This window comes from Corvus kubaryi, unplaced genomic scaffold (assembly GCF_017639235.1).
Source record: "Corvus kubaryi isolate FWS band 111438036 unplaced genomic scaffold, C.kubaryi_AGA036_p1.0 split1-131, whole genome shotgun sequence".
Taxonomy (NCBI): Eukaryota; Metazoa; Chordata; class Aves; order Passeriformes; family Corvidae; genus Corvus; species Corvus kubaryi.
This window is the reverse complement of record NW_024582073.1, coordinates 21245798-21266385: the sequence shown is the minus strand read 5'-3', so window position 1 is coordinate 21266385 and position 20588 is coordinate 21245798. Positions and strand designations below refer to the sequence as shown.

The window sequence follows — 20588 nt, the reverse complement described above, 5'->3', positions numbered from 1 at the left end:
TAACATCTCTCTGTTCAAAATACAAACATGTATGCACACATACTCTCTTCAGCCAGTTTCCATCAACAGTGAATCCAGGGAAGCAGGAAAGGCACACAACTCCTCCTGCCCCTGCCCCATTTCCGTTTGTTTTAAACAGAGAAAAAACATAATTTATCTCAGGACAGGATGAGCAATGTGGAGCTTTTACAGCAATCTTCCCATTAGTTGATTCAAAGATCAGAGATACATGGCAGAGATGCAGCAAGCCTGTGTTAGACCCGTGTAGTTACAGCAGCAGAGTTAATGGCTGATATAAGGGCAAAGAAGCTCTGCTTTCTTAGCAGCCAGTGCAGCCTAAAATGCCTTTAGATCACCAGATGAGTTTTTTGAAGCCTGGTTGGCTCTTCCTTCAGGGCACTATTTTGTACAATAGCGGTATTTACTTTATGTTGTGGTTACACAGAAAAAGGAAAAAGCTTGTGATACAAATGACGAGGTATGAAAAAATGGAAACATAAAAAAAATTTGGTCGTTAACAATGACCAAATGAAAATGTATACATATATACGTGTATGCGTATGTATATATTAACATATATATATACACACAAACTCATATATATATGTGTGTTTATTTATATGTAACAAGTACCAAGTAAGTATATACACGTGTTATACATACACATATATATTGACATGAAGATTTTCTCCTTAAATTATTAGAACTCAAACAGGCATCCAAAAGTTGGTCTGTTGATAGCTTCTTTTAAATATTTACCTGAACCGGAGTCAGCTAAAGTCACTAAGACCCAGTATCCTCCCCTCAGAAAGAAACTGATGTTGTGTGCATTCAGGGCCTGCTTTATAGCTGCTATTCTCTGAAAATACAACAGAGAGAATGTCAGATGTCTTGTGCTCTGTTCCACTTTGAGGCACTCAATGTTTTTAAAAGGAAAACCTCTGGTTCTTTAAATGGTAAAAGCACTTGTCACTGATGAGCTGAAATCTACAAGAAATTCAATATTTAAAAATTAAGCAAAACTCCAGAAGACATAAAAGCTGAAAATGTCAAAATTTTATAGCCAAATCTTTTTGATTACCCAAGTCTTTATGTTTACCCAGTATGTGACAGACAGCAAGTAATTTGCACGCGCTATTGGGTTTACCTGGGTCATAACTCACACAATGCACAATCCATCTTAAAAACTCCCCATTCTTCTAACTTATCAGAAGAAAACCTGTGATGTCACTTTGGATTTGCTGCTATAAAAAGTAACTGCTATTTAATAATGAACTGCATGTCATAATTTACCTTATCGCCTTACCTGTAATGGAATGAATTCCATTTATAGCTAATTTTTAACAATATCCCACAGAAATATATACATTCATCCATGTGGAAAAAAAAATCGGTATTCCTCCCATTTGCCTCCAGTGGATAGAGCATAGTGAATTATGGTCTCTCATATTTTTATGGAGCAGAACCATTAAATATACCATCAGATCCTAACCCCAGATGACAAATTGTCTGAATTATATCTTCTACTTGCTTGTGTCTTCAACATGGTCAATTTTCTAAAAGATCAAATCTAGTTTCATACTCTATGCCTTATAATTTGGGACACAACTTCCCAGAGGATGCCAAATTAGAAATTTGCATTATATCCATGAAACATTCACAAGTAACTTCTTGTATGATATTATCAATTATGCTCATCTTTGACAAGCTTTTGAAGTATAATGGATAAAAATCCCTGTAGTCCCTCTCATATTATGGACAGACACTATACAAAAGTTCAAATATCATCATTCTTTTTGAGAAATATCTAACTTCTGAAGCCATTCCACTGACTTTATTACATTCTTTTATGTGGGAATGACTCAACATAAGGGTGAAGTGAGCATGGCTTCAGTTATTTCACAAGACAATTACAGCAGATTGCTCCTAAGTATTTATCTTGTTGCCCAAAGCCTGAAAAGATAACGAATATGACAACTCTACTGACTAGGAAGCTTTAAAGTGATGCTGCTACCAATGAAATAAAGTTTCTTCGTATCAATCCAGGTTCATTCATGTGTTCATGGCATATAGTGCAAGAGGGACAACTACTTTAGGTCAATCTGACTTACAGCCAGTAAACGAAATTTCTGAGCTCCATAACTTTTGACTCCTCATATTTTCCTGGCAGGTTCCTAAGGAACCCAACATTTGCTGTGGTTTTTGCTTAACTGATTAAGACTTGTTCGTTATTTAACTCCCCACTTCCGGGTTCCCACCCAAATCTATATGAACAACATGTCCTCAGGTCAAAAATTTGAATCTCATGTGAATCCATCCAAAGGTTCTGGCTTAGTTATTTCACTGGGAGACTGATGGTTTTTTCAGTGCTTGTGGGTTTTTATTTTTCTGCTCCAAGGTATTTACTGAGCATGGTGCTGCCACCTCTCCAACATCTTAAAAAACAAATGCAGTCTTTGGAGCTCCTCTCTAGACTTCCTAAGTTAAGGTTCTTATACCAGCATTTGAATTTTCCATCTTCCTTTTCAATATCATTTACAATGACAATATTTGAACATGTGAACACAATGGCTCCTGCATTATAAGAATGTAAAAGAATGAAAAATAATGACACCATTCAAACTCTTACCCACTTATACATCTTGGGTTCTCACTTTCCCTTTTTGCCAAAGCAACTCACTGGGAATTTTCATGAAAATGATTTTGTCTGGATAGAAATCTTCCTCAGAGCCCCTGTTTTCCAGATTTTAGTTTAATTGTACTTTAATTGACTCTTTCACCTGGACTCATCCCACCTGACATTAGAAATGTAATAGATGAGCATAAATTAAGCAACCAAGTCTTCTCTGGAGTCAATAATTAGAATGGAATACTTTTGAAATTTCTGTGTTCTTAAAGCAGGTTAAATCATAGTCAGCTCTTATTTCTTCATGCATGTATTTGAAACAAAAAGGGCTCTTGTCAGAGTGGGACCAAATTTCAGAATTTTCCAAAGGGCTCCTCGTACTACACTGACAACTTACTTACCATCTTTGTTATTGATGGCTACTTCTATCAGTAATGATTCCTACTCTATATGGCTAACTTAATAAACAGTATTACATCCCAACACTTCATGTAAAGCACCAATAAAATCTCCGGCAAGCAGGTGTTCTCTGCCTGAACAAGAAATTATTGCCTTTAATCTTTCTGAAATAATGTAATATTCCCAAATCTAAATGGTTTTCAACCGAGAACAAAGAGGTTCTCTTTAAGGGAAGAAATTTTTTAACTATGTCTATGTTAAGGGTTTCTGGGACACCTCCTCCAAATGTGCAGAAAACATTCTGCATTGCTGAGTCCTCACAAAAGTGTCACAACACTGATTTTGAGAACTGGCATGAGCAGCGTGACAAAGCACATCCTTCCACTGACTCATAATAAAAACCTTTAATTTTCTTCTAGTAACAGAAGAGAATGCAAGGAATCTTTAAACATATGACAACATGAGTATTTTCCTGTTGACCTAATAGAAGCTATTGCTTCTAAGGTCATTTGCATAGGGTATATTTTCAGGATATTTCTTGAGTCACAATCAATTCTGATATAACACATTTTATAGGAATTTGTGCCATTCAAGTCTAAATCAACAAATTTATATGCACATATCAATATCTAAAGCAATGTCTATTAGCAGTAATATAAAAACAGAAATGTAGGCAGCTGCTGGTCTGTGCACTGTCAAACACAGCAAATATACCTGCTGTAGCATTCGTGTATCTTGTCAGGTGGGAGTGAGATCTTTATATAGGTAGGGATCATCTCTTAATTTCATATAAAGACAATGAGAGTACAGCCACTTATTGCAAAACAGGATGAAGACTGTCCTAGGCAGATGTGCATTGTTCTGGTTACCTTATCACTAGTTATGCTTCTCTTCTTTTTTGGTTGATTTGCTGGTAGTAGCACATGCAAGTCAGCAGCTGTGGGCAGACCAGGCTTCACAACTGTCATGAGAGTTTCTTCAGGTATACTGGTCTCCTGTAAAGACAACAAAGGCATCTGGCAAATCACAGGAAAACACACTTTGTGTTTTATATAAAATACTTGAGTAACTCCACATACAGCTTCTAGCCTTCAGTGTTCAGATCCTTAATATTTAAAGAGGATTCCACTAGAAGGTGAAACATGAACAAAGTCAAACATAAATACATGGAAATGTGAGTTGCTCTTTGAAGATTGGAAGAGCTAAGTGTTGTTATCACATTAAAGTAATTCAGTGGCATCAAGAAAAGAAGCAAAATGAAGAGGTTTTCAGGTTTTGTCAAAACTCTCTAATGGCTGAGATTTTCAAAGGTAACATAAAAAAAAAACAACCAAGGGATTTAGGATCTTTTGTGAGCCATTCAGACACAGTGTACACTTAGAAGTGCATAGTCATTACAGCTGACTTTAGCTTCAGTAGGTTACTTTGGAAGGTGCTTAATGGACAGAAGGAAGTCTTCCAACATGAGACTAAGAACACTGAGGGGTTCAGTTCCTGAAATTGTAATAAATACTTTCATTCCCCTGCTGAAAGTCAAATACATCCCTTTGTAAAATAATTTGTGCAAATTTGGCTTTTAGTCCCAAATTTCTCCATGTTTTGTACAATGCAGCCACACAATTCTAATGACCATACCCTGGGCACTTTCCTTAGCCTTCCTCAAACAGATTCTGAAGCTCCATTAAATTGTTCATATACTTTGGCAAATGTTTTAGTAATTATTAAAATGCAAGAGCTTATTTTATAAGGGAATAAAATGTTTTTTGACTGACACAGCTTATGGAATGAGTTTAAGTTGATAAAAGCAAGAAATTAATTTGACATTTGATAAGAATCTCAAACAAAAAAAAAAAAGGTAGGAAACGATATAAAGTCAAAAAGTTTAGAACCTGATTTGCACAATTGTAAATCCAGGAGAAGTAAAGTGATTTAAAATGCAAATATTTTATAAACAATATCAACATGTTCCTCAGTGCTACTGCTCTCACAAAAGCCAGTGTGGGCACCCTTGGTTGCTGGCAGGGTGTGTACCTGAAGAGCACAGCTCTCGAGCTCAAAGTTTCTGTGAGGTGATGTAATGCCACAGTACTACAGCATAGTTTTAAATTTGATTTAGCCTATAGGATTCAGCTGTTCCCAAACCACATTTCTTTTGTGAACATGCTCTAAAAAAACAGTGGTACAAACTGTGTGCCTATAGGTTATATATAATTTTCCAAGTTACAGAACCAGCATAGTAAATTCTTTCTTTCTGCTTTGTTTATACACAAAGATGATGTCTATTATATTACACATTCTTTAGCTTCTAAATCTATCACATTTAAGCTACTTAACTCTTCCTGCTTTGCAGTCAGTAGTATTTGCTAATATGTCTATCCCTAATCCCAGAGAGCAATATTTAGCATTAATTGCCAATTAGACTGTGTTAGACCTAAACTGTCGATGTTACAATATCATTGTCTACAGCTTGCACTTAAAAGTGACACTAGGCACAAACTTGCTTGAAATGTGGCTCATGAGGTTCATTTTATTATTTTGCTCTGCCTCCATTTCTAAATCCCTTCTAAATGAGAAGGTATTAACTTAACCTTCAAGCTTTATGACTGGCAAGGGAACATTTTATGACCAATCTGAAAGAGCACCTTTGCAAGGAGTCGCGTCACTACCCGCCCTATGTCTTCCCTCCACTCCGGTATGTCGGGGTTGTACATGTCCAGGTGCTTAGTAAACTTCAGAGGAAGAACATGAAAATGATCTGGAAAAACAAAAAGAAACAGCAAGAAATAAACCAGATTGCAAAAGGGGTTTGGTAGAACTAAAAGCTAAAAATCTGTATTTAGCACTTTTTTGCTGTGCAGCACTGCAGTATCTAGGACCCCCACTGCTCTCTGTCGTCAGGCATTCAATTTCTTTCTGTATTTTCATCAACATCATCAAGTTTGTGCTTAAAGACTAAAAAAGGAGGAAGAAAAAGAAATAAAGCAGATCTACATACATGTTTTGGGGTCATAATGTTCCCAATAATTTTCCCTTAGGTCAATAAGGGAGTATTACACAGAAGTCATTGGTTTCTTTTATTTGAAATGAGAATGTACCAAAGGATTTTACCCTCACTGGATTATAAGCATGTGGGGGCTTTTCCACTGCACATTTCTGTTTTCCATATAAAATGAATACTTTACTTCATAAATTAGATATGAAATAAGAACAGAAATGATATTACAAAGGCTAACTACTGCCCTCTTTGAAAAAAAGAATAAAACAAAGGTACACCCACAATATTTCTCTGGACTTGTCAAAAATATCTGAAATACTAGAAATGGGTTGAACCTCAGAAAGTAGTCTCTAACATCTTCCCTTTCTACCTACAGGCTCCTTTGACGAAAACCTGGGGAACTTAATGCAAAGCAGAGGTAGAGAACCTCTGGAACACACGAGACAAACCTGCCTCCCCCCAGTATTTCCAACAGAATTATATTTTAATGTGGCTTGCTTTTTCAAAAGTTTCTTTATGTTCCTGATGGCCAGTACTTTCATGATCTTGATATTAGGATTGGCAAAAGGAGCACTGGAATGACAAAGCCATTGATGTAGTCACACTAGGAGTGTTATACTTCTGAATACTTCTAAAAAAGCTGATGCATTTGTAAGTGGTAGTATAAATGTTATATCCATTTATCTCAGAAAAGGAGAAGGTTCATAAAAGCTCCATTTAGCATAAGTGGCGCTTTTACCATTATTTTAAATTAATTAGTATACTAAAAGCAAAAATAACAGAATCTTCTTCAGACAATAGAGATATATCACATCTTGTATTGCATGATATCCAAAGGCTTTTAGCTCTGCATTGAAATGAAAGCTTTTATACTTATCACAATTCCCACATGTGACAGCACAAATACAAATGCAAATAATTTGCCAGCACTACATTTTCCACAGTATATTTTGCCTTGTCACCACATTATAAAACACAAAAAAGCCACACCAGGGCACAGTGCGGTACAAGAGCTGAAGGGTTATTTCATAATTACAGCAGAGCTATATTTGATCCAAAATCTCAGATAAACATCAAGGTAACAGTGACGTATTGTGATTAAAGGCAGTTATTTGACATTGTTTTCAATGCGGAGAGCATACACACAACTAAATGTTCTTTTTTTCCAGAGGTATTTAGACTACTTTACTTAGAAATTCTGGGAAACTTTCTAGTCAGAGGCGAAAATACTACTAAAACACTTTACATATAGCATTTGGAAACCACAGTAACATTTAAAATAAGCAAAGGAAACAAAGTGTTTGAGATTAAGCCTCCCATACAATCCCACTCTTCAGCTTTGTGGTTATCTAGTGACAGTTCATGCCTCTAATTTTAAGAATTAAGTCTGGCATTAGATATCATTTTACACTAGGTTCAGTTGCACCAGGGCTGGTTTTAGAGGTCCAATAATTAATACATATTAAAAAAAAAAATGAAAAAGACTAAGGTCTCACCAAAAACATGGACAACTTTTGAGTCCTGAAGCATAGAGCTCCCACAGGAGACTTGCACCGTAACTCTGACATCACCTGTCTCAGCAAACTTTGTCACCAGAAAACTCTCCAATGTAAGCAGTGGCTTTAAAAAAACAAAGAACAGTTTAAAACAGAATTTCAACAAGAACCATGAGAACAGTGCCTGAAGAACCTGTTGTTAAAAATATCACCAAAAAATTTTCACATCAATTTTAAATGTACCAATGTTTCATCAAATGGATCAATTACAATTTTCAATATATAATTTTCTTTCCCTAAAAGCATTCTTTATAAACAGAATAGCAGCCAGATGAGGAAAATATTTCTTTTAGAGTAATCGGTTGCATATTAGGTTTTCAGTCAGATTCCACTGAAGTTAATGGAGTCTGAGGGAGACTCAACAATCTCTACAAGATTATATAAAGCAAGTCATTTGCCTCAAAGAATGTAGGGTATGCCAGGGTCAAAAGGATTAATGCTGTCAACTTAGAGCACCAGCCAACAGTAACCTCTAAGGTGGAGCTGAGATAGTCTGTTCCCTGACCACTTCCTTATGAATTATAAAACCTTCACAAGACCTGCAGTGCCTGTACCAGCAATGGCAAGGTCAAAAATTATGAACAGATACAGGCTGGGATTATGGGAGACAGCACATTCACAAGAAGAAAGTTCACTGCACTTATTTGAAGCATTCCTCTGTCACACTCAGTCTGCCTCATAAAGAAAATATTTTACTTACCTGTTATTGAAAGAATTGCCTTAAAAGATATTAACCCAGCTACACAATAAATATTCCCAATTGAACTACTCGGATATTTAATGATCTAGGACCTGTTTATATAGACTTTGATCCCCAAACGAAAAACACTAGATTGTTTGAGTGCTCTCAATGTTTTGATATTCTTTAAGATATTCCTTAATTTTTGATATGATATTATTTTAGACTCCCAGAAAATATTTATCTATACAATGAAAAAAATATACACACACACACACACATATATATATATCTATATATCTATATATCTGTATGGCACTATAATTTATATCATTCATTATTAGCTTGGAAGTGCATAAATCCAGGTTGCATCATTTACAAGTTATGATCCCAAATCCATCCCTCTCTACAAGTTATTTTCCACAGGTAATGAAGTAGAATAAATTGTTGTTCGCCCCCACACAAAGGAAACAGTTTAGAAATTGAAAGAAAGGGACAACCCTTATTGGAAAAAGATTTAAAAGAATCTCAGTCAAAATCATTTGTGTACCTGAAGATTGTTTCCTATCCACCAGTAGAAAACTGTCAAATTAGGGTTCTTAGGCAGTATGATGGCTGTCAGGTTCACCTCCTGGTTTCTCCCAATGACTGGAACCACTTCTAAATTTAAAGCCTGGAGTGGAGCTGGACAAAGTTCCAAAAACATCACTGAATAAGAATTCATCAATTCATTAACACCTCTCTCCCCAAAAGCCTCTCATCTGTTCACCATAACATCCTGAACTTATTTTTCCCTCCTTTCTCCCTCTTTTACATCCATGTTGAAAGCTATGGACATAATTGGAAAGACCTCATTTCAACCAAAAAACATCCCCCAGATCAGCCCAAAACCCCTCAAACAAAATCTTAAAGCAATAAGACAGATCAACAAAATGCACTTCTCTCATGCCCGTTCTTTTCATTCATGTCCAATTCTAGAACACATAAGCAAATACTCCAGTTAAAAAGTGGAAACGGCAATCTCAGCTTTTTTTTTTTAACTTAGTAACAAAAGATCAAATGAATAGAAATCTAACATCTCAAATTGCTATGGGAAAAGCAGAAAACTGAAAAAGAATGCTGCTGACTACTCATTTTCATTATAAAATATCAGCTGTTAGGCTCACACCACACAAAAAATCTCATTAATGCATGCTTTAAAATAGATGTGTACATCAGGGGAGCATTTATTTGCAAATCAAAATAGATAACCTCTGTACTCCAAAATGTGCCTTAGAGTAAGTTTATTCCTTTCTGAACTACCAAAGCCATAAACATTATTATTTGTTTAAAAGAAATGCATCATTACAACAGTTTTATCTGCTTGTAAATGTTGTGTTTATTAGTGTTGTGCTGTTTCACAGCACAATAACTGTGTTGAAAGAAAACCTTTCCCTCAGAGGTTTCCCAGTATATCTTTATCAGAATGTCTGAAGGTAAAAGCTTTTCAACAGTACAAAGTGATAACTAGAATTTCTTAACTTCTTCACCTGCACCAACTACCCAGGATACGAAACCACCATATAGCCCAACATTCATTCATTGCACAGAATGAATACTAACCCACCCATTTTTGGTCCATTTTAAATATCTTTTAACTCATTCAAAGGCTTTTCATCTCAGTGCAAACTTAAAGGTAATTAACACTGTTCTAAAGTATTTCTCTTATTCTGTATCAGGAACTGAGTCATTGCCTGTTCACTTCTAATTCATTTTGACTAAACTCACTGAACTTCTGAGAACAAGTTGTCCAACCTCCTTTTCCACCTCACTTCACCTGGTCTGTGTGCTGCTTCATCTGTATGTAAGGCTCTACTTTCACTCTGCATTTTGCCCAATAACTCTTTAACCACCTATATGAATTCAAGACATGTTGTGTGCTTTAAAAAATTTCTTCAGTAGCTTCCAGGGGAGTAAAAATGCTTCTCCTGTTGCCGGTGCCTTGAAGAAAAGTCAGAAATTAATTAAATTTGTTCCTTCTAGAAACAGATTTTCCTTCTGGAGGGAGCTGCGAAACTTTTTTGCTTTTGCCATAAATTAGTGTTTTCACAGAGGAAACTGATCACTTTGAGATATGGTTTTGTTCCTGAAGAAGATTAATTTATTTTCCAAAATTTTTAGAGGCCAAGTTGTTTAGTACTTGAACGACAGCTGTTATTTCAAGTCTGTTGTTTCTATATATTAAAGAGCTGAGAATAATTACTGCAAATTCTTCTGCTTGCCTATGTCATACAATTCCATAATGCATTTGAACAAGCTTCATAGCACCCTTAAGTGTGTACAATTAAGATTGAATTTGGCTTACATGATTTCTATTTAACTAAATTAAAATTTCAGTACAGTTTCTGAAGTTCCACACTACAAAGGTCATAGTTCCATGAAAAATAAAATGCACGCAGTCTATATATTAATGTATGTAGCTCTTCAGGCTTTTTTTATTCTGAATTCTTGGGCCTCTACTGTTGCCTACTCACATTTATGCTATCAGATTGCTCTAATTTCTCTTGCAGTTCATTAAAAAGTTGTAGATTGTTTAATCTGGATCAGAAAGCATGATTTGGATGACAGGCCAAAATTCTTGTAATTGTCCTGCATTACAGAGTATCCCATAGTAACCTGGCAGAAGTGAAAAATATTTCCTCTGCCATTGGTCTCTAAATAACTCCCCAGGCATAATACATCAGTTGGAGACTGCTGACTCCTGAAAGCAGGATTCTACAGAGATTCCTGCTTTCATGGTATTCCACAGTGAAAAATGTCCCTTAATAGCTATTAGTGTTTCACTAAAATGTAGAAATTGCAGTTTAATTAGTGCCAACTAATTTCCTCAAATCTTGTAATTTACCTAAAATATTAAAGAGAACAAATCACATGGAAAGCATTTACTCAAGCAGGCTGTGTAACACAGTTCCATGAGTCTTCTAGCCCCCGTGCAGCACCTGTGGGCAGGCCCAGGAAGGGATCACATCTGCCTCAGTGCCCTGCTGCCTCTGTACTTCAGCACCAAAGTCCCTTTAATGCACCAGTCATTTACTTGTGTCACACAGAGTTTTTTCCTGTTCATTGCCTTGTACAGATCTACTATTTCTCTGTCTACTCTACTTCTCAGCACCTAAAAGCTTCTAAAAAGTAATAGTGAAGCCCTAAGTAATTTATCTGAGCTCTCTGGAGCTCAAATTATTTAAAAAAACAAACACAACAAAGAAACAGATAATGAAACAGAGGTGTAAAATTTGATTCTGATTCCTTCTGCTTGATACTAACGGAGATTAGTCTTTAGCATGAATGTGTTTGGCTTCATCTGCTAATCAAAGTGAACTGGAAACTCTGAACTCAAGGATGCTGACTAGCAAAATACATAAATATCAGCAGCCACTAGACAAGCTGACATAAAGCGCATGGATCTGTGCACAACCTGGTATATGGCTCCAGTGATTTCCATTGCTTTGGGATTAAGATGGAAGACACACCACTCACAACAGAGGGAAACAGACACCTGGGGAACGCAAGATGAGTATCTTTTCCTTTGATGTTACTCGTTTCTGAATTTTTGACACATTTGAAAACAGGCAATAGCTGTCTTGAATCTTGAAGAGGAAAAATCAGTTTCACTTTTGAGTTTTCCTCTTCATTTCAGTTATGAGATGCCTGAGGTACATTAAGCTTGCAATGGTGCATGATATTCCCAGGGCCATGCTATTCTTTATTTTATATCTGTTGTATTGAGGGGTTTTGGTCTTAATTAAGGAGAGGAAGAGAATTATAAGTCAAGTCATACTGCCTGCAAGCATGAAGTTATATCCAAGCACCATTTAAAACTCTGTGAGAATTAACTACCTAAAATTTAGATTTAGAACCACTGAGATTTTGACTATTTTTTAAAATCATACAAGTGCTCATATGTTTCCCAACACATCTGTTAACTTACTTTACACTGCACCTAGAAGCTTTAAAAAGACATAACTTAAAGTATTAAATTTTAGCTGCTAAGGCTGACAACAGGTGTTGAATCAGGAAGATAGATCAAATCTGAAATTTGTACTGAGGCATGCTTGTTATTTAAAAGATTAATAAACCATCCTCCTGCCAAATCCAAACAAAACTAATTCTGACCTCCTACTGCATTTGGTTTACAAGCCTCTGCATTAACAACACACAACACTTCAAGGGTGCAAGAGGATATTGAAAAATATGTTTTTCCTAATTGCGACTAGTAATTTTCTTTCCTACTTCATAGCTGACGTGAGGTTTTTACACAGTGGCAAAAGTAAGAAAACCAAAGAGCTGATTTACAGTTGACTTGGACGAACACCACAGCCTCGTCATGCCCAGCCACATTTTCAGCCTTCACTGACACGCGGTAAATCCCAGGATTCTCATAGTGGTGACGGATGGGCTCTCCAGTCATTGTAAGGTTCACATATATCGCCTTAAAGCCATCTCCAAGATCTACCTGGTATTTGGTACTCAATACATCACCCTAAAAGGAAAACACATCAAAAATATTTTAAACGGCCAGAACCAAAATAGACAGGACACGTGTTTATAACCTTTTATAGAATCACAACAGCATTTTCAGCCCCAGCCAGACATCTTGACCCAGTCACAACAGCTGCAGTAAAACCACTACAGCCATGGCAAAGACGTTAGTGCAACAGATGCTGTGTGCACTAATAGAGATAATATCAAGTTTATACAGCAAGGTGCTACCTTAAAATTAGATACCCCAGACCACTAACCAAGTTGTATGGCACAGAAACCATCACTCTTCCCTTAATGCCACTGGACATTATGTAACATAATGCTGCTGGGCAGCCCCAGGTTCAAAGGTGATGCTCCTGTGATTGTAAGCAACTGAAGATCGCTATTTTAGCAATTTAATACTCATCCCACAAGCTTCTAGCCTTTGCAATTCTAAAATAAAATTAATTGGCTTAGACATTCTTCACAGCATCTTCCAGCCACACCTCCTGAGTGTCAACCATATGGCCTTTAAGACCCAAGCTAGGATCCTCACACAGAGTTGTAGAGTGTTACACTGAGCTACCAGCACGCCAAGAACTAACATGCTCTAAAACAAAATTAGATGCATGCTTAATGAAGCAGATCAGTGAGGTGAGTTTGGGAAATGGTTTAAAAGTCCAGCCAAATAATTCTGTCATGTCAAACATCTCATGGAATTTATAATTCATCACACTTCTGCTAAGTGCTCCTTTAAATGACAGTGTGTTCCTAAATTCAGGCTTAAAGTACCACAAGACTGATACCACTGTCAGAGGACAAACATGCCCATTGCTCGTGTTGTCATGGTGTGGCTGCTCTAGAGAGCAATCAGGCCTGTGCCACATGGACTAGTGACGTGGATGCAGTCAAAATGCATTTTAGCTGTGAGCAGCAACACTTTCTCAATACTCACTCAGCACTGCCTGAGTGAGCGGCCCTGCTTCCTTGATCTCCAGCAGTGTGGATGTTCCTGCTTGCTTGCCAGAGCACATGGCCATCACAGCCATGCAATTCAGACAGGCCACAGGGCCAGGCTTTGTAGAAAAGCCTCTTTGTTGTGAAAACACAGGTATTGATTTTAAAAACTTCCTTGCCTCTAGGAAAGGAATGTATACACTCATATGCTGGTCAAGCGACATGAAAGACCATCGAAGCAGAAAAGGATTGACACTAAAGCATTCAAAAATCACTCAATTTCTCCAAAAGCCACTAGGAAACTGCTTTATTTCAAAATTTAATTCTAAAAGGCAGCACTAATGTAATTCTTTCCACAATGCCAACAATCAGTGATTGAAATAATCTCCTCAGGAAACTGGCAAATGACCCAGAGCTACACACTTCTAAGATTCAGCAGGACATCTGGGCATCTTATCTAGCCTGTGCTTTTGCCAAGAGATGTTGGACCAGATGATCCTTGAGGTCCCTTCCAACCTGTCAGTCTACATTTCTATGGTTATTTGAAAATCACAGTAGGTATCATGCCTAGAATTTACGTACCCTGCCATTACAAAAGGAAGGAAAACATACTATATTCCCTCCTTTTACCATTTTGCAGTGTGGATGATTTTCTTCCACTTTTTATCATATGAAAGAACATTGCTTATAATGTTCTTTCCCCATAATAAGGGACCTGTAGGATTATCAAATACCTAAGCACTATATTTCAAGACACATAAAGGACTGTGAAAGCCTCTTCACTGTGAATAGTTTTTTTTCCAAATAACACCTTTCTTTTGACAACAGAAGAGTAGAATTTAGCAGAGGAGATAATATGTTATTAAAGTTTAAAGCAAAAGAGATATCTCCTTGCCAGCAATGTGTTAGTAAGTGGAATCTCTTTAGATGACATTAGCTTGCATACAGTTCTTGTACACGCTTTCTTATGCTAACAAATATACATGCATATTTTTTCCAGGTGAGACAGAAACTAGCATTGAAAGACTGTAGGGGAAGGTTTTCTTAATGTTTTATTCTAATAGCTTCCCCACTGTAAAGATGAGAGTGCTGTCTTCAAAACACCAAGGTATTTCTAGTTCCTGACCAGTAACAACAGAGAATGGAATGATAGCAAAACAGTGACAAAGGGAAAAGGCAGCTAAATCTATAAGGAATCGGGGCTTCCACTTTCATAAAAAATAGGAGATTGCAATGACATTATTTATTCATATATTCAGCCAACAGAATTCGGGGAAAATGATGATCATGATGATGTATTTATTTATTATTATTATTATTTCTAAGGACAGCTGAAAACTGCCCAAACGTATCAGAAGCCTGCTTCCTTTACTCCCTAATGTCTGGTATTCCTGCACCTAATAACATGTGTTCACAGAAACTAGTAAATTAATTCTGTTCACCAAAGAAAGTGGTATGTTTTGGTTTGTTGTAGTAGAGCTGTTTCTTAAACTCAGTAGCTGTTATGAATTCTCATTAGATTTTGTCCTACAGATTAAGTCCTAAGCAATGCTCAGGACATTTGAGTTTAAATATTATTCTTAGCCACAGAGGGCACCAAACTGCTACATTTCTTCTAAATCTGTCTTCCTCTGATGTATGGAGCAAAGACTTCACCAAAAAACACAGCACAGGATTCTCTTCAAGATCCCTTACTTCCGAAAATTTGTGAATAATTTTAAATGTTTTTCATATTGCCACAGAGATACATGAACGCTTCAGTAGGAAAAAAGTCAAACTGCCAATCAAAATCATTAGAGTCCAAATTGTAACCAAATGCTCTAGGCTTACAATAAACATTTCCAAACAAACTCTAAAAAGGGAAGGCAGCAGAACTTGCCACACAAACTGTTGGGGCACTGCATGCACTGGGACACAGAGCCTGCGAAGTATTAAGCAGCCCAGTCTTCTGCATGTGATCTTCTTGTTTCTATTACAGAAATAAATCCCAAGTGCTCAATTTATATAGCACAGGTTTGCCAAAATGTGTGAACTTTCTTCTAGTTCTTGCAAACCAGCGGGGTTAGTCAGGATGGACAATACTCCGGTAACCTGAGCAGAGCAGTTACAGCCTAATGCTAAAAAACAAACCCAAGGCAAACAATTCCTCCAGAAGTTACTCACTGCTGTTGGTCAGGGCCTTAGGGCAGTGTCTCTCGATAAACAGAAAAAAACTCATGTCTTTGGCAACACAACTAATATATAATAAATATTCTTATGCTGTCCTATTTGCTGATTTCTGTAAGGCTTTTCCTCATTCTTTTCTGAAAGGCTGATTCTCAAAAACACTTAAACCTGAATATTAAATGTTCTCTGCATTTCTGTTCTCTGATACAGCAGTTGAAATTTTCAGTCCAAGAAGACTTTGGTAATCCAGTTACTCTGACTTTCCAAGCAGCCAGTGCTTTTTCTGCTGAGGAGACAATTCCTGTTCTGCGGGTAGAATTTGGAGGTTCACTGAGTTTCCTGGCTTGTCTTATTCACTTGAAAGCAAGTTTCAGTATTTAGAAAGCTATTAATCTTTGCCTTAAGCACAAATTAATCTTCATTCAGCAGCAAAGCAGGTAGGAATGAAACTAACCCTAAAATCAGTGATTCAACTTCCATGTAGCCAACGTTCATTACTACCTGCTCTTGTCGGACAATGAAGGTGATGTCTTCCCCAGGCCTAACAGCCAGACTTTCTTCTCTGATGCTGATCTGAAGTCCCTTGGGAGCAATCAATGGACACATATGGTGTGCTAAGTTCTGCTGCAGGTCTACTCCACCTTCACACACATTAGAAACAACTTTCCTGTACCTGCAAAAACAGTAAGCATTGGACACAATGAATTGCAGCAAAGGCACCAAATGCATGTCTGATTGCAGCTACTGCATTTTCCTTGGGTTCACAAACAAAGAAGATTGCAAATGATCAAGGCCAACTCACAATGCAAGTACTTTGACTGGGGACTTTGCCTTTACTAGGGGAAACCTGCTGAAGAAAGGGTGTGGAGCATGATGAGAATTTCACTTGCATGCCCTTGAAGTCTGTGTTTTCCAACTTAGAAACATGCCTGAATAGCCCTCCAGGAGCTAGACAGTCTGCTGTTTTCTCTGCCATCCCCTTTTCTAGCATTCGAGTCTTCAATGCTCTAGAGATCTTGGTTCAAACCCCAAAGATCAGGAAGAAATTAGACCAAACATTTTCTGCATTAACCTGCAACCAATTGCTTAACTGCTGCTTTCAAATCTCTTCATTTCTTAAAACACTTAAAGCATTTGTTTAATATAACAATATAAAAGAGTGAAAGGACTAACGCTTTTACAGTGCTAATAATAAAATAGTTGGATGTGTACACTAATTGTTTACAGATCACTTTCACACAGGTATATTCTTTTTAAACGTCCTTTAATATCAGAGTCATATTTCAGTCTTTTGAATTCCCATTCTGTATATCTTATAAGTATCTATATATATTACTTATATCACAGCTGTCAGCCAAAACCTAAAAGGCAGCATTTTCCTCAGTTAGGTAAATATACACAGAGACTGTGATTCTACTGCCAGATTGGACGTTTCAGCATTTGGTTCTCATATCCACAACTGACTGTGATGGTGTTATGATAAGCCAGAATAGATGCCAGCTGCAAGTTATTCTCAGCACAGACGTCAGACTACATTGTAGTGCATATTCTATGCAGTATTGTTTATAGTTACTAAAGCTTTCCTTTGATTCTTAGTGTCCCATATGGTCAGGAAAAGAATCTATTCTCCACAGAACTCCTTACCCTTATGGAAGTGAGAAACTTGGAAATTCTGTGAGATGTTGCCAGTTCCTCAGATTAATTCATTGGATCCAAACTGAAAATTACTCTAAACTCAAGCAATGAGCTAAAAGAAAAGGCTCTGAATGAACATTCCTATCATAAGTGTAATAATAGATAAAAAATATTACAAAAAAAATTAAAATTCTGAAAAGACAGCTCCCCCTCTTCTCAAATGGATTAGGTTTTGAATCGCTGTGAACACGCAAAGTAATATTTTTCTTTCTAAGTCTGTAGGAAGCTTCTGCTCATGCTCTAAGTCAGAATCAGAACTTTTCCATTTCTCAGTTGTTACAGTTTGTCTTATTTACATTTCATAGAATCATAGACTGGTTTGGGTTGGAAGGGACCTTAAAAATCATCTATTTCCAATCCCCCTGTCATGGACAGGGACACCTTCCACTAAACCAGGTTTCTCAAAGCCCCATCCAGCCTGGCCTTGAACACTTCCACAGATGAGGAAACCATGGCTTCTCTGGGCAACCTGTGCCAGTGTCTCACCAGTGTCACAGCAAAGAATTTTTTCCTAATATCTAATCTAAACCTTCCCTCCTTCAGTTTAAGGACATTCCCCCTTGTCCTATCACTATGTTCCCTTGTGAAAAGTTCCTCTCCAGCTCTCCTGTAGACTTCATTTAAGTGCTCAAATGTGAATTTCTTCCAAACCACTTTTGAGGCTGCTGGTTGAAATATTCTCCCCCTCTCTGGAAACTTCATCAAGCCACTGAAATGCAAAATCAGCTTACCCAGTGCTGCTGGTGTATGCCTGCCCCAACACACAGTCTTCAGGAGGTGCTTCTGGGTTAAACCAAAAGTCAGCAAAGCATTTGCTCGACTCTGACTTCAGAGGTGCAGAGCGCTCAAACCCATAATCACTGAAAAACATCAACACCAAATGTGTTACTATTGCCACTTCACTCTGCAGTCCAATTTGGGGTGAATGAGACTACATTTTTGAAAGTCAATATATTTTTTCAGTGTTATTCTACCAGAAGAACATACAAGTTGACAAAGCCAAATCTGTTCTAATTTCAACGGGAGTTCTGTACACTTGGGGGGAAAACTGGTTGCAATTACTTTGTCAATTCTGCAAAATTACCTCCCTTGGTAACTTAGATTTTTTAAAGGTTTCCTTTGGCACTCAGACCAAACATTTATTTTCTTTTTTTTCTTTTTCTTTTTTTTTTTTTTAGTAGAAAGGGTTTGCTTGCCTTTAAAATTAATTCAATGGTCATTTTTCAAGTCTTGATCAATAGAGAAAAACACCAGGATTTGTTCAGTCAGGTGAAACAAATACTTAAACATGGCAATGTTTTTAAACAAATGCAAATGCAAAAGAAACCTGTTATTCAATAACAGATTGCCTATTTGCTAATAAGGCTATGTAGGAAAAGGGGCAAAAGGCAGAAAATAAACCCATCTCAAACTCGAAGTAACTATTTATTAGCAATAAGTCAAAAGGCCCACAGACAGACTCACCATAAGAAATCAGTGTTCACACATTCACAAACTTTGGATGTGAGAGCTGATGTGAAACTTTTCCCTTTAATGCACCATGATGAGATCTTCCTCTTTCGAAAGCTTCTCTGCTGGCCCATGATGCAACGATCACCCTGAATATCAAAGCACTGGACTTATTGCAACAGAACCTCTACCACACAGGCCTTGTGTTGTCCCAAGAACGGCTGGTCTTGCTGCCAAGACTACAAACTTTATCAACTCTCTGATACTCAGATATATAGGTATAGAAAGCCCTCATATCCACTGCTGTCCACTAACAGGTCATTACAGAGTTGTAACATAGGCTATATTTCCAGGACACCAATCTGAAGATGCACATGAAAATTCAACTGCAATTTATGTTTCCTGTGTGCCCAACCTGTGTACAAAATTCTGAATGGCCATTTAAAAATTTCATCTGGCTGCAGATAGCTGAATTTCTCTAAATTATCATATCTCGTGTCGGCTGTCCACCTGAAGCACCATGTGGACACAGAATGAACTCTCTCCATACACACTGCACTGGTAATTTGGCAGCTGCAAGTACTCTGTCAAAGTCACTTTAGCAGTTTCTAATTTCTGAAAGACATTTCAATGCCAATATCCCAAGATACTATTACTCTTTAGGCTCAGATATGCATAACATTCTTTGTAAGCACACAGCAGTTCCAAACAAGAGGTGTAAAATTAGGCATGAAAACTAGCAAATGAGAGCTGGAGTAACATTGAGTCATATGCAAAAAATAAACCAACCCTGCTGGAAGAAGCAGAACATAATAATCAGAATGATTATGAATAAATATGACACATTCCATTTAATAAAAAAAACCACCTCATATTGGTCTCTTTAATCAGTACATTGTACAGAAAATTTAGCTTTCCAAAAGTGGATTTGGACAGAGCATCAGGATTAGACAGCCTCAGTACATTACTGCAGAAAGGGTATTACCCAAAACAACTGGACTCCATTATGTGATTGGTCGACTGAGATCCTAAATTACTTCTGGAAAGGACTTTACTTATGACAATTTATATATGAGTATGGTATGTGGTCAGGAAGTTGGCAGAACACGATTGCATGTTGAAATTGTTTCAATCAATATTACACACTTCAGTTTATGGAACATGCTTCCCAATCCAGCAGGACCACCTATTATTATGGCAGACCCCCAGATATACTTCTGCCTTTTTTGGGACACAGATCACACAACCAAAGGGAACACAAAATCCTCTCCCACTTTAAATTCTTGTAAAAACAGCATACGGAGGAGACTAAGCTGGGGATGTAGCATCCAAATTCAATTTGGAAATATTTTCTCAGTACACAGCTCCATATGAATCTGAAAGCTATGGAAAATTTTGTCAATTAACATAAAACCATGAATACCTGTAGATTTGTGAGCTCCCAAGACTCATAGTCTTCATCAGTGCACTCCCTGGGGAAGGATGGTCTGAAGTCCACCTTCACCAGTTCCCAGTCCGAACGGTAGCTGATATGTCCAAAGACTCTGAACAAAAGGCCAAAAGTAA

The 20588-nt window shown here is 37.2% G+C and overlaps 1 protein-coding gene across 7 annotated transcripts in view; it reads right to left on the bottom strand.

Annotated features, from left to right (window-relative positions):
• SORCS2 (sortilin related VPS10 domain containing receptor 2) overlaps positions 1-20588 on the bottom strand; it is a 548208-nt gene that overhangs the window by 22874 nt on the left and 504746 nt on the right. For all 7 annotated transcript variants that reach the window (XM_042053480.1, XM_042053482.1, XM_042053478.1 and 4 more), the window contains exons 15-24: positions 20446-20566; positions 19038-19171; positions 18305-18433; positions 16380-16551; positions 12588-12774; positions 8806-8939; positions 7517-7640; positions 5668-5780; positions 3895-4020; positions 760-859 (exon numbers count right to left, since the gene is read on the bottom strand). In XM_042053480.1, coding sequence (XP_041909414.1) covers positions 760-859; positions 3895-4020; positions 5668-5780; positions 7517-7640; positions 8806-8939; positions 12588-12774; positions 16380-16551; positions 18305-18433; positions 19038-19171; positions 20446-20566 — 1340 coding nt within the window. The remainder of the gene's footprint in view (positions 1-759; positions 860-3894; positions 4021-5667; positions 5781-7516; positions 7641-8805; positions 8940-12587; positions 12775-16379; positions 16552-18304; positions 18434-19037; positions 19172-20445; positions 20567-20588) is intronic.